The 14,779-nt window shown below is 41.6% G+C and overlaps 1 protein-coding gene across 1 annotated transcript; it reads right to left on the bottom strand.

The window, feature by feature from the left end:
- Positions 1-693: 693 nt before the first annotated feature.
- LOC136358598 (zinc finger protein 607-like) lies at positions 694-6,621 on the bottom strand. Its single transcript, XM_066314473.1, has 2 exons — positions 5,910-6,621; positions 694-5,271 (listed from the first exon to the last, which is right to left on the bottom strand). Exons 1-2 carry the CDS (start codon positions 6,619-6,621, stop codon positions 2,615-2,617), a joined length of 3,369 nt encoding a protein of 1,122 aa, XP_066170570.1. The 3' UTR covers positions 694-2,614.
- Positions 6,622-14,779: the final 8,158 nt, after the last annotated feature.

Genomic DNA, 14,779 nt, shown 5'->3' with positions numbered 1-14,779 from the left:
GTTTTGGTCACAGTAGTTTTCTATCTTGGCTGCAGTTCATGTCTCTTTCTTTGAAAGTTCAAAACCGAAAACATTGTTTCACCTGGGTGGTTATTCAGGTAAGAAAAATAAGTTCTCAAGGCTGTTAAAACCCATGGGGCTCCTTGGCCAGCACAAGTTCCTGGGAGCAGTGTTTTGGATAAACTCCAGAGGAGCTGGATCCCTAGTTCACCAGCCCTAATGAGATTTTCTGAGACCAGTGTGACCCAAACAGGAGGATGCACCACCACACCATACAGGTCTAGCTCACTATTGCTCATTTACATCACCTCTAGTTTAACTTGCACTCATTTAATTAGCAGATGCACAGCAGGTAGAATGACAGCCTTTTGCTCAATTTGTCTTGTGACATTTCTCTGTTTTGTCCAAAATCGGGATATGCTCATGGAGAAAATTACAAAACTTTCTTGATTTAAATAGGAAACTTCATAGTAAAATTTAGGAAAGGCTTTGACTTTTGTTTAAACTGCAGGAATAAAAAATATTACACATTTCTAGCTACTAAAAGAAATACCAACAACAGCCCATGTCTTATTTGAATTTGAAACTGAACATGCCTCAACCTTTAAATTTCACTGACTTAGCAGACTGAGAATACCTTTGAAACCCCAAAAATCCAGTGCAGTGCATAATGAACATAAAGCAACGTCAGAAGTCATTGAACTATTTATTTTTATTAGAGGCGGTGACTAGGAATAATCATTTTTACAAAACCATCAAGCCCCAACTGAAAATACCTTCTTGTTCTTACTTAAAACTTGAAGAAACTAACAAACTTACATTTACAAACTCTTTCAAAAATTACTGCAGATAATTTATCCCCCTAAAAAAGACTCTACCATACTTTTAAACAACTGGGCTCTATCAGATTTAACCTTCCTGGTCTCATCTGATACAGAGGCTTACAATTCCTTCAGTATTTTTATTTTCTCTTTGTACCCGTTCTTTTCAAATAAATGATGAAAATTGTAACATAACACAGGTAAAAAACTTCTCCAAGCTTGAGTAACTATTAGTATTTCCCAAGAATGCTTTTTTTGTCTTCATACAGGATAACATTCTTCTTTCTCACAACTGGATTAGGTGGCTCCAAGGTCTAAACCACTCATCTGTAACCACCACAGGTCAGGCACAGATAGTTGTCTGACTTTGCTGAAGCTACAAAGAACTGGATCACTTGAATATCTTTGCTGATCTGGCCTTAAATACATGCATCTGTCCATGAGTTTCAATGCAGTATTGAAAAACGTCTTCCAAATCGCAGAATGGCTGCAGGAGTTCAGGCAGGGCCACCCAGAGCTGGTTGTCCAGGACTACATCCAGATGGCTTTTAAATACCTTAAAAGAGGGGAACTCAACTACCTGTCTGGGCAGCCCTTCCCAGCCTGTGTCCTACCAGAGAACCTCTACATTATATTATCTGTATTTCTACAGAAAGGCACACATGCAGGAGCAGGGGGGGGAAAAAAAAAAAAAAAAAAAAAAAAGCACTGAGGTCCACATTTGCATTCTCTAAATTAAACCACAGGTTTGTTCTGCTGCTCCATGGACTGAGCTGTAGCAGTGGGACACTCCTTTGCTGTTGTCTTTCCTCACACCAGGGCCTAACACACTATTATTGAAACCATTTACCACACTCAAGACTTCCTAGCATTGTGTAACTCCTAAACAAACCAAGATTTGTCTAGATTTGAATATAAACTGGAAGCAGCATCCATGTGGGTTCACCACAACCTGCACCAACTGCTGCATAGTACTACTGCATAGTACTCTTCACACAGTATTTTCTTAAAATAAATTTAACAGTTAAATTTAAAGTTCTTAAAATAAATTTAGCAGTTTCAGACACTGCTAAGCTCTTCAATGAAACTAAATAGCATTCACAATTATCAGCAAGGGTTCATATTAACAGAATATGAACTACCATTTCTGTCAGACTACTCAAATTATCAAAACTGCGGAAAAGGTAAAAGCTTAATAAACATACATACAGACACATGTAAAACATTTTCATGTCACAATTACCCAGTGATGACGTTTATTTTGTTTCTGTAATTTGGCAAAATACTAATTTTTTTCCTCCTAGAAGTATTGCAAAAGGACCTGGGAGTAAAGGAGGCAACTTTCAGCAGATGGGAGGTAGCATCCAGATACACTGATAATTTTTATATGAAAATTTATTACTATAAAATATACCATGGCTTTCCTTCCCTCCCTTTAGACATTCTTTCAGTTAGAAAAGATACTTTTTTTCTTACTAAATTTTTATCAGAAAATAAGTGGTGCAAAATAACTGTTCAAACACAGATGAACACTGGCCAAAATAACTGACCTCTACTGAAGCAGTTACTCAGCGATGAAAAAGTGTCTCCAAAACCTTCAGCACAGCCTGTGCTAGAACTGCTGTTCTCAGAAACACCTGCAACCAACCAGTACCCCAAGTTTCACTCTCTCGACTAAAATGCTGGATGCATCCATTACCAGCCACTGTTCTGGGCACAGCAAAGGAACAACACACCATAAAGAAAGTCAGGACTTGCAAACTCGTCTAAAACCAAGCACCAACTTCTAATTCTCAACCTTGCATTCCAAGTTTATGATGCTGCTTATGCTTCTCCAGCAGTTTTTTGCTGAGCAGCACCACGTTACACTTCGCACACCTGTACTTCTTTTTGTGCTTCTTTTTGTGCTTCTGGAAAGCGTGTTTGTCCATCGTGGAATACCTGCACCTCCTGCAGTGCAGCCTGAGGTGGGTCAGCAGGTGGCGTTTGAGGTGGCTGGAGGTGCGGAAGGCCAGGGAGCACTGCCTGCACTGGAACGGCTTCTCCCCGGTGTGGATCCTCAGGTGCAGCTTCAGGTTCCCGTTGTGGGTTGTGCAATAGCCACATTCCTCACACTTGTAAGTCTTGACAGGCAGCTCCTTGTGCTCGTAATGGCAGCCAGGAGAGGAGATGCCCTCCCTGGTGTGCGAAGCCAGGTGCTGCTTCAAGGACAGCCATTTGTTGGTTGAGTAGTCACAGCTCATGCATTTGAAGTGCCCCACGTTCAAATGAGTGAGTCTGTGCCTTTTCAGGTGACTGGAAGTACGGAACTTCTTCTGACAAACGGTGCAGCTGTAGGGCTTCTCACCTGTGTGGGTTCTGATGTGGAGTTCCAGGTTGCCTAAAATGCCAGTAGCATAGCTGCACTCTGCACACTCATATAGCAGTGGCTGACTTTGTGCTTGCACATCATTTGCTGAGCCCCTCTTAACACCCTGCTGAACTCCAAAGACTTTTGAATCAAGCAAGGAGCTGTTTGAGCTTTGGTAGGAATCAAAATCCCTTTCTGGATATGTGCCTCTGTGGACTTCACGATGCAGTTCAAGGTTCTCTAAACACCTCTCTACAAAGAGGCAACTTCCAAACTCCTGTCCATTTTTCACGTGAAGAAGGCTGTGTTTCTGCAAATGGCTTGATGTTTTAAATGCCTCCTTGCACTCTTCACACACGAATGGTTTTTCATCCGTATGTATCTTTAGGTGCAGCCTGAAGTTGTTAAGAACAGCGGTAGTATAACTGCAGTGCTGGCATCTGTACGTTTGGAATGTATCTAAATTTGGAGGATATGTATCCTTCAACTTTTCCCCGAAGTTATGGAATGAAGCATCATCATCTTGCACTCGTGAATGAGAGGCCTTTGATTGGAAGAACTGCTCCTCTTTGTAAGTGACACTATCCATTTGGTAAGAGGTCTGAGGAACTTCTGATCTATTTCCAGGAACAGCCAGGCTGTTGCATCCTTGGCTGTTTTGAAGGATTTTCTTTCCAGGGCATATTTTCTTATTGTCCCACACATCACGTGCTTTCTCAAGCTCCACTTCTGAAGCCAGGATTCCCCCACCCAGACAAGTATTTTCTCTATCAAAAAGAGAGTGAGAAACACGGCCCTGAGAATCACCATCAGCTTTGCATATTTTGCTTTTACAGTATTTATTGCTCTGACTCCTATAACCATTAGCCTTTAACTGTTCATGAAATTTCTTGTGAAAGCTGAGGTGTCCTTTAGTGTAGAACACCAGGCTACATTCATCACATGGATAATTCTTTGGAGGTCTTTCGGTTTTCTTTCTCCCACTCAGGCAGTTGGGTTGCTGCCCTTGGCACGTTTCTGTCCCTGCATGTATCTTCCTGTGCCTCTCCAACCCTGAGGTGCTGGTGAATGCTGCCTGGCAGAGCCCACAGGAATATGGTTTATCCCCTGTGTGGATGTGGCTGTGCCTCACCATGCTTGCAAAATACAATGAAAAAAAGGTGCAGAACCTGCACTGGTAGAGCTTATAGCCAGCATGCCAGTACATGTGATTTAACAGGTAGGACAAGCTGCTGCAGGAGTAATCACACTGAGGGCACTGGTAAGGTGGTCTCTCCTTGTGTCCCTTCATGTGATTAATAAAATTCCTAGGACTTGACGAAGAAAAGAAACAAATTCTGCAGGAAAAGCTAACTGGCACATCCAGAGGTGTAAAGTCCCTTTCAATTTTAATGAAAAATTTCTTGTATTTACTTTCTTTTTTCTTGGTCTCAGATTCTCTTTCTTCAGATCCTTTCTGCCTCCCTTTTCTCGCACTTATTCTATTTTTTCTTGCCTTCTGCAACCTAGCAATTTTCTTATGAAATTTAAGGTGATTCTTAAGATTGAAAGAAAAGAAAAAAGTTCTTTTACAAAAGCAGCATTTATGTACCTTCTTATCTTTATGAGCTGAATAAATATGTTTCTTCAGGTGAGCACTGCATTTATACACAGAACTACAAAACCTGCACTTGAAACTTGATCTTTCATTCTTCTTTGTCAAACAAGATGTTTTAGGAAGAGGTGTGATGGTCATACTGCCATTAAGCCACGTTAAACCTTCTTGCTGGCTCTGGAACTCTTTTGAGCTTGCAAGAGAAGAAACAACTTTTTGTTGCTGGTGTCTTTTCTTACTGAATGGTGTCAGCATCTTGTAAATATGCTCTCCAGCAGCATTTGATTCAGTAGAAGTGGAAGCATTCATGTTAGGTTTCTCTCCATCTTCTAGATCTTCCTTAAAAGTAGGAGAACATCCATTAAGAAATGGATCAGAATAATTATAGGTAAATTTCACTTCTTCTTTCAAGCCATGTTCTGAAAGAGAACTCGGTGTTTCATCTTCAATTTTGATTACTTTCCTGTAATCAAATTCATTATCTTCATTCTTTGAGGAATCAGGATCTACAAGGAGATAAAAAAAAGTCACATTTCATACAATCACAAATATTCATGATTAATTCATAGTGATAATCCCAAATTGCCTAACAACTTGCTTGCTCTTTGCTACTTCTGCTTCCTTATTATTTCCCTCTGTTTTTTCCATAATGCCTCTCTTCATGCTCCCCTCTGCCCCCAACATTTAAGCGTTGCTCCTAGTTAGAAGCCACCTTCTTTCATGCTGTTCACACTCAAGACTCTGAATTTCACAGGACAACACCACATCCAGTTTTTAACAGAACACATTTGTGCCAGGATTCTTCTCAAGTACTAACACAAAACTTTTCTAATGCTCCATTCTCACAATACCATGCTTTTTCTGCGTTTTTATTCTAAGAACATTTCCCTAATGAAAGGCCACCCTTTTTCTCATTGGAGCAGAATGACAAAGTAACAACTTTTTTGTAGTTTCACTGCCTTTCGCAGGAGTCTCTGAAAGAACTGAGCATATTCTAGGCAATATTTCCCTTCTGCTGCATTTATCAATCTAATTTGAAATGTTTACTCTAAAAGAAACTGGTTTTCTACACAGTTTTTCATTTCAAAATCTCGAAGTTTACCATATTTTTTAAACTCTTGCAATAATCTTATTAATATATTACCTTCCATTTTAACAATTGTCTCCAATTCCTTGTGGATATCTGGTTGTTTCTGTGGACTGCCATCAAGGGGAACACTTGCAGTACTGACAGGTTTTTCTTCATGTTTGGGCTCCACTACCAGTGTCTCAAAAGTGTCAGCTGTGTCAGTGTCAGCAGAGGAGAGGAGCAGAGGAATCTTCTGAAGGCCATCATTATCGCCACAGTCCATCTCCATTATTATCTCTAGAAGCTCTGTTTTGCAAGGTGATGTAGATAACGTGCAATTTTGACCATATTTATCCGTGTCTGCCCCAAACCCATCACTTAAAGGTAATTCTGATGTGTTACATACACTCTCAACAAACCACTTATCCTCAGAGTGCTCAATACAATTATCTTCATTTGAAACATTCCTGTTTGCGTCCCAGTTGTCTGCACTGCTACTGTCGTTTGAAGGCTCTACTTCATGTTTTAGACAAAGGCTGTTGTTTAATTTAAACTCCTGCTCCACCTCGGGAATGGACACCTCCTGGTCCTTATCGTCATCCTGGAGAAAATCCTCATCGCTCAGCACAAAGACAGTGATTGGCAGCACAGTCTCAAACACCTCGGGCTCTGCGAGGAGAAACAAACACAATGATCGCAATTCCCTCCCCCCAAAACACAACCCCCAAACCAACAAAACCCGACGGCACCGCGTCCACCATGATGCACACGCATACCCAGTGCGCATGGGCAGGCCCGGCGATGCACCCCCCCCCTTTCCCGCCGTCCGCACTTTGCGCGGTCTCTCGGGCACCGCCGCCGCCGCGGGAGCCGCGCTGGGCCCCCGCCCGGGCCGCCGGCACTCACCGCTGTCTGCGGCCGCCTGCGGGACTCCCTGCGCTGCCGCCGGCCGCGCTCCCGCCTCCGCCGGCGTCTCCATCGGCATCTCGGGGCCGCGCCACCGCGGGACTCGCGCCACCGGCTGCGCGCGCCTGCGCAGCAAGGCGGGGACAGCGCCGCTGGCGCCTCCCGAAATGAGCGCGAGGCGGGGGCGTGGCCTGAGGGGTGTGCGCGGCCGGCCCCGAGGCTTCCGAACGCGCCTTAAAACTCGGTGTTAGAGGTGCTCTTCAGTGTTTAATAACTCCGTTTAATCACCCGCCTGGGCCGCGGAGCCCCCAGCCCCGGGCAGAATTATTCGAATGCTCTGCGAAACCTATTCCCGTTTTAAGCAATTTTGATCGGTTGTTGCTCCTTTTCTTGTAAAATTAGATCTCAGCCAATACCGATCATACTCTTAAGACAAGAATTGTGCCAACAATAGGGCACTCCCTTGCTGGGGACATAAGGAATCACAATCACAGGCAGGAGTCACAAAACTCATGGAAACACAAAACAGCACCTTTGGTTTCATCCTGTTCTCCTCCGTGGCTGTTCAGGCTGAAAGTGGAAAATATATGAACCTGTGGTAAATGTAATGGAAAAATTCGTGTATCAATATTATATTGTATCAAAAGTTTGATCTATTAAAAAGCTACTCCAGAGCGTCTCCAAGATTCCAAGGCCTATTGTGCAAGCTGTGAAACCACAACATTTGCAGCACAAATGACATAGTCCGGACTGGAGATGGCCCATTCATCAAGGATGGGCCTCCACGGCTGCTCGACATCTGATATCTGTCTAGTGGGGGATCCGGAGGATGGCCAAATCAGCACCCCAAAGGAGAAATCCGAAAAGACTATCAAATCATCTTTTCATACTTAGAGAACTCTTTTCAAAACCTCGATTGGAAATAAAGAGATACATGAATACTTAGACTTTCAATGGACTTAGCCTCAGGATAAATAAACTGTATAAAAACCCTACGCTGAGACCCAGTGTGTGTGGTCAAGGTTGGATGGTACCTTTGTTACTGTCACTCTGCCCTCCCAGCATTCCATCGATGTTGTCCAATTTTATTGTGGCTTTTTAATTGGATTTTGGAAAATTTCTAAATAAATTCTGTTATTTTGAATGGCCTCTATTCATTTATAACAAACCTGTGCATACATATTTACATGTGTAAACATGTAGATCTTTACATACATGTATAAATATAGGTACATACAAGGTGTCCCTGCCCGTGACGGGGTGGTTGGAATGAGATGGTCCCTTCCAATGAAAACCATTCTGTAATTCTGTGAGTTGGGGCTGGAAGGGACCTCTGGAGACGACCCAGTCCAAACCCCCTGGTAACTCAGATTCAGCTGGAGCAGATGACACAGAAATGTGTTCAGGTGGGTTTGAAATGTCTCCAGAGAAGAACAATCCACAAAATCCCTGGGCAGCCCGCTCCAGTGCTCTGCCACCTTCAACATAAAGAAGTTTTTCCTTATGTTGAGATGGAAATTGTTGTGTTTCATTTTATGGCCGTTGTTCCTCATCCTGTTGCTGGGCACCACTGTAAAGAGCCTGGCACTATCCTTCTGGCACCTGTCTTGGAGATAGATAGATTGCTGAGATCTCTCAAATCTTCTCTTCTCCAGACTAATCAGACCCAGTTCCTGAAGTCTTTCCTCATAAGAGATGCTCCAGAGGCCTCCTTATCTTTGAGGCCTCTCCAGTAGCTCCCTGCCACCCCAGGGATCCCCCCAGCTCCCAGCACCCTGTTCCTGACATTATTTTATCCTCACCCCAGCTATGATCCCACATTCTACACTGCTAGAGGATTCCCCGTTCTCATTTTCCAGGCTCAGTACTCCATAGTGGTGTCTCCAGAAGAGGGTGGAATGTTTAGCCACTCCAATGAGAGGAATTTAGGAATTTGCCCTATTCCCTTTTTTCGTCCCCCAGTAAAAATCATGGAACTAATTGTCTGCCCTAATTTCAAAGCCTTGCACTTCTTGTGTATGGAGCTGCGCCCATTTGTAGGAGCATTTGTTCAGTTTGTGAAATTTAGATGGCATCTTTTTATTTTCAAGTAGAACTGATGGAATATCAAGGGAGGAGCATTTCCAAAATCCTCCCAACTGGGAGTATTGAATTAGGGAAAGATGAGAGGAGTATTGGCTTTTGTGTTTCAGCTCTTAGGGAGTTTGGGAATCTCTACAGAGTGAGAATACTTGTTGATACTCCAAGGTGAGTGAAACAGATGCTTGGGTGAGCACCACGTCTTGCATGGACTTTTTGCTACCAGGGCAAGCCACAGTGGGTGCAAAAACAAACGTAAAAAAAAGTCTCCTCCTGGCAGAACCATCTGAGTCTCCCCCACAAGATGGCTCTGCAGCCATAGGCTCTGCGAGGGGAGAGCCTGGAATTACTGGTTATTTCTCTTTTTTTAAAGCACTAACTTCAAAATAATCTCCTTTGAAAGATACCTCCCTTATTAGAAAACATGGAAAATTTTGCAAAAACTTTAAAAATATGTTCATCCAAGCATTTTTCCTCAAAAATTGCTCTTTCCACTTTTTTCTTAAGGGAGCAGACTATTACTTTCAGCCTAGTAAGTCATCCAGTAAACAAAGTGACCTTCAAGTGTCTGAGGAATGAGTCTGGGCAGTCTGGGCTTCATCTGTCTTTACAAGCCCATTGCATGAAATTACATTTTACAAATTCAGCTTGCAATGCAGTGATCTGAATATGCTTTCAACCATGCTTATGCCCACAGTCCAGCATGAAAAAGGTTGTGGAAAATATCTTGTAAGCAACAGGACAGGGGGGAAATGGCTTTAAGATAAGGAGAGTGGATTTGAAATGGCTATTAGGGAAAAATTCTTCTCTCTGATGGTGGGGAGGCCCTGGCGCAGGCTGCCCAGAGAAGCTGTGGCTGCCCTGTCACTGGAAGTGTTCCAGGCCAGCTTGGATGGGGTTTGCAGCATCCTGGTCTATGGAAGGTGTCCCTGCTCATGGCAGGGGCTTGGAATGCGATGATCCTTAGGGTTTTTTCCAACCCAAACCATTTTGTGATTATGTGCAATATTAGACACTATAAGAAATTGAAGCAACCCCAATAAATTGTGATTATTTGAAGTGTGGATTTTGACATTTTTGTGGCCAGAATGGTGGCACAGAGTTACCTCAACTAACATAAGATACTGATGTTATAAATGAATGTGCTGCTTAATTTTCAACCAAAAAAACCCCAGAAAACCAAACCAAAACAAAAAAAAACCCTCCAAACAAAATTAAATATAGCAGCAAGTTTAATTTGAACAGCTTAAAAGTTGCAATAATTTGCTAATAGTATTGGTTCTAAATAATAAAACAAAAGCAAATTTATAACGCGGGATACATTCCTGTGGGGTACGGAGCAGGACTTGGTCTCCTGTTCCCCGTACAAATATGACGTTCTAAAATTAACCTTTTAATATTGTGTGTCACCTCCCATTCCCTCCTATTTTCAATTCATAAGATTTACACCACTGGCCTCATCACTGCCTATTTCCACCATCCCCTTTTTAGGGGTCTCCTCATTTCAGGGGTCATGGGGATGAAGGCTCTCATCTTCCTCTATGTCCTGTGAATGACATTTCCTAATTAAACATGCACATTAAGCTTATTATATATATAAATATATAAATATACCTTTGCTGGAAGCCTAAGGCAATAAATTCAATATAGTTACCACTTTTCTGGATTTTTTCCTTAGTTTTGCCTGTCTCCTAGATATTTTTAGCACTTCTTATCTCAGTCTCCCTCTACTCAACATCTGCTGGAGAAGGAGGAGAAACTTCCCCCTCCCTCTTCTCCTAAAAAGTTACATTTTAACTACTGTTTTAAAATATTGATTACTATTTCAGTTTTGTCAGCACAAATCATACCTATTTATCATACTGACCTACAAAGGTGTTACTTGAGAGTGTAATCACCTTAGGCTCCAAGTGGGTTTTATCCTCTTTCATTTAATCCTGTAGCTTGGAATGGCCTGGGCCAGTAATTTTGTAAGGTCTTACATCAGTATGCTTCACTTTACCAGCCAGGAGGGAACATAACAAAAAGTCAAGCTGGAAATATTGAACAGAAAGCCTAGAAAGTTGAGGGATAAAAGATAATGTCACTTTTAGACCAGGGAAAGTCTTAGAATTGCTCCTGGGAAACTTACATTATGTAGGTGCACAATGTAATGGTCTGGCAAGAGCAGAAGTGGTCGCTGAATGAAAGTCCAGCTGGAAAAGCATAGAAAAGAGGCTGGGTAAGTTTTAAGTGAAGTTATTGATCAATATCAGCTAATATAAAGAGGGAAATATCTCCAGAAGGATTGCTCAGTGCAGTTTCAGCTGTATTAGGACTGCAAACTACAGGAACTGGGAGCCTTTTTAACAGCCCAGATATTGCAGTAACAAACCAAGGTTTAGTAACTGAGTGAATTCTTTTTACTGTAAAACCGGATAGTTTATTTTTCTCTTTCTCACACTGCCACTGACTTTTTTTTTTTTTTTCCCTCGTTTTTGAAAACAGCTCCACTGAAGTCTGTTCCAGAGGGAAGAGAAGAAAAGCCATTAGTGATGACAAAGAGCTGAGCAGCACTTAGGCACAGAACCTTCTCACACCAAATGCCCACAGAGAATGCAGCTGAGGATTAAGAGTCATACAAAATCCCAGCACACTCTTTTTCCAAGACCTTCAGCTCCAAGCAGGTCTCTTATCACTAAATTCACCTTGAACTTGTAGAAACTGCAAGACTAGGGAAAAAATCAGTCTTATGCTTAGGACACAGGTGCCAGGAAGTTTGATTTCCATTCCTGTTTTTTCTGCAGGTTTGTGAAAATCCCTGTTGTTTGCGGAGTGTTTCAAGCTCTTCACATTGCTTTAATAGAACAGAGCAGTGCTTTTGTACATTTTCAGCTCTCAGTATTGGAAGCAGAGTTTGATTTATTGCCATATGAAGCATTTCCCTAAACCTGTAGACAAATGTTCCTAAGGTAAAACTCAGGAAAACCTGGAAATACAGAGCCTTTTCTCTGGCAAATTGAGCATGGTCCATTCTACTTATTTTGCTCTTTTTCTCTTCATAGAATCATGGAATAGTTTAAGATGGAAAGACCTTTTAAAGGTCACTGAATCCAAGCCCACTGCCATGGGCAGGGACACTGTTCACTAGACCAAGTTGCTCCAAGTCCCTTCCAACCCAGCCTTGAACAATTCCAATGATGGGGCAGTTCTCTCGTGCCTTTCTGATGTGAAAGACAGAGAACTTCTGAATCAAAAATAATTTATTTTTATGAGGCCACACTGATCTGAACAAAGCTACCCCAAAGCTGAATTATGGAGTTTGTTGCAGTTTGAGAGAGACAAATGTGGCAAAGGAAATTTCGGCTTGAAAATTCCAGCATAGCAAGGCCTCATCATGGCAAGTGTGAGGAGATCTTATTAGAGGGTGTTGGTGCCTCTGTCTTCTATATTAATTTGAAAACTGAGCATTAAAATACTGACAGTAACAGAGGGTAATGATCCATTGCTTTTCAAAACTAATATGTAAGAAAGGTCTGCTCTTTGGGAAAGCAAGTGCCTGTGGATTGACAAAGTTAATCATCAAAATAAGTGTATTGCTGCCAATTGCCGGTTGCTGGGTAACCCACAGGTGAAGGGAAGTGCATTTGCTTAGTGGCAGGAGTTTAATAATTCACCATCTGTGTGAAGTGTTCTTCAGTAGAGCATGTAAGATTTTTGTTTAGACAATGCAGTCTACCTGCTCCATTAGACCAGCTAATCTGTCTCTAGACTCCACTGATAATATTGGCTGCAAGCTTAATTCAGTTGTCTGAATATGAATAACAATAAAAGTTCTCTTATTAGCTTTTCTGTATTCATAATAGACTTAAATTAACTGAAAATAACTCATCCACACCAGATAAGATAAAATAGCATAATTAGTTTGTGAAAAAGGTGCTTCTTAGGCACAAGGTTTCAAGATCAATCCAAAAACGTGATAAACTTTTTTTTTTTTTTTTTTTTTTTTTTTAATAGAGCAAGGCAAAGATGCCTCACTCAAAACATAAAATGTTCTATTTGCTTTTAACTGGATAACTGGATATTAATTAATTTTTTTAGCTGGTTTTTTTTTTTTTTTTTTTTCACAATGTTTTGCATTACATTCTTCCCTGTGAGGGTGGTGAGGCCCTGGCACAGGTTGCCCAGGGAAGCTCTGGCTTCCCATCCCTAGAAGTGTCCAAGGCCACGTTGGACACGGCTAGGAACAACCTGGGATAGTGGAAGATTTCCTTGTCCATGGCAGGGGCTGAAACGAGATGAGGTTTCAAGTCCCTTCAACCCAAACCATTTATGACTCTGTGATTTTGTGTGGCAGGACTTTTCTGCAGATTGGAGGCCTTTTGGTGCGATCTGCTCATGCCCTATTTTGAATTCCTGTTATCCTCCCAAACAGGGTGATTAGGGACACTTTCCTCTAGCCAGGTCACTCTGACTTGGATCCAGGCAAACAAAAGTTCTCCTATCAGTTTCCAGGTACAGTTTAGGAGTTAGTTACAGTTTAGGGCCAGGGCTAATTTCCCAGAACAGAAATAAACAGAAGAAATAACTTCTTCTCTGAAGATTAATGCCTGTATAAAATCATATGAAAACTTCTGGCGTGCATGATGCCATCTAGAAAGATGTTTGCTATAACGTGCAAGTAACTTTTTTGCTTATATGTTTCAAAAGATTTCTTATAAAGTCCCCCCAAGCCTGAACTATATGGTGATCAGATATAGTTTATGGAATTATAGTCAGTCTGATTACTTGTCTTCAGCTGGGAGCACTGTTTCAGCTAAAAGCAAAATAGATGAATGGTCTTTCAACTGATTTTCAACTTTGTTTTATGTTCTGCAGCTGCTTCTAAATTACAGCAAAAATAACAATATTATTCATGCTGACAAGATTAAAAATGAAGAAAAATTATGGAAAAGGAGAAGCCAAAGCTTTTTGTGTTTGCAACCTTTTCCTCAGCTCAACATGTCAGGTCCCTCCAAGCTTCTTTTTGTATTTTCCTTCCATCTTAGATTATTCCATCTTAACATATTTTAGGTTTTGCATTTTTAGCAAAGTGCAGAACATTGGGTTTTTTTCTGTAATTTTGCTTTGCTAAATTCCAGTTACACAGCACTTTGGAAGTGATTGAGACATTCAACAAGTGTTACAGATTTCTCATTAAAGAAAGATCATTATTAGCGTGGTTGAGCAGTCTAAAGACATTATATTTATATTTTTCCCTGTTAGGGTGGTGAGGCCCTGGCACAGGTTGCCCAGAGAAGCTGTGGCTGCCCCTGCATCCCTGGAAGTGTTCAGGTACAGATTGGACAGGACCTGAAGCAACCTGGCTTAATGGAAGGTGTTCCTACCTTCAGGAATCTCATTCTTTATCTGTATTCATTCCTCATCTGTATTTCTTTATGGAATATTTAAAATCAGAAATCCAGATCTTGCCCAAACAGGTCTGTGGTCCCTGATAGGTGGTATGGATTCACACATCTCAGATATGTCTGTTAAGTTCACAAAGTGCTCTGAGATTTCAAAATACAGCTATTATGGAAATAGCCGTTATTATTCTTGGTTTTAATAGCTGCTGACAGTCAGGAATATTTGGAGGTAAGTGCCAAGTTAGAAGCTGTGATTCTGAATAGAGTTTTCAAATACTCAAGAGGCCTATTATGTTTGAGGTAATTTGTCTGGACTGTCATCCCAGAAACATCTGGGAAGGGGATCAGACTGGCACAACAAAGACTGGCAGTGGTACTCACATGTGCCCTTATGGAGCCTTTATGGGCTTGGTTGTGCTGAAGATGTTGCACACTTTGCAGAGCATTACTGAATTTTCTTGTGCTGTCTGAAACTCAGCATTTCCATTTCATGGCAAATGTCAAAGCTTCACAGTATGTTTTTATTCTCCATATGAACATACCTACAAGTATAAACCCTTTCCTGCTCATTTAGAA

This window comes from Sylvia atricapilla, chromosome 3 (genome assembly GCF_009819655.1).
Source record: "Sylvia atricapilla isolate bSylAtr1 chromosome 3, bSylAtr1.pri, whole genome shotgun sequence".
NCBI lineage: Eukaryota > Metazoa > Chordata > Aves > Passeriformes > Sylviidae > Sylvia > Sylvia atricapilla.
The sequence above is the reverse complement of the archived record's forward strand: the minus strand, read 5'-3'. Positions and strand labels throughout refer to the sequence as shown.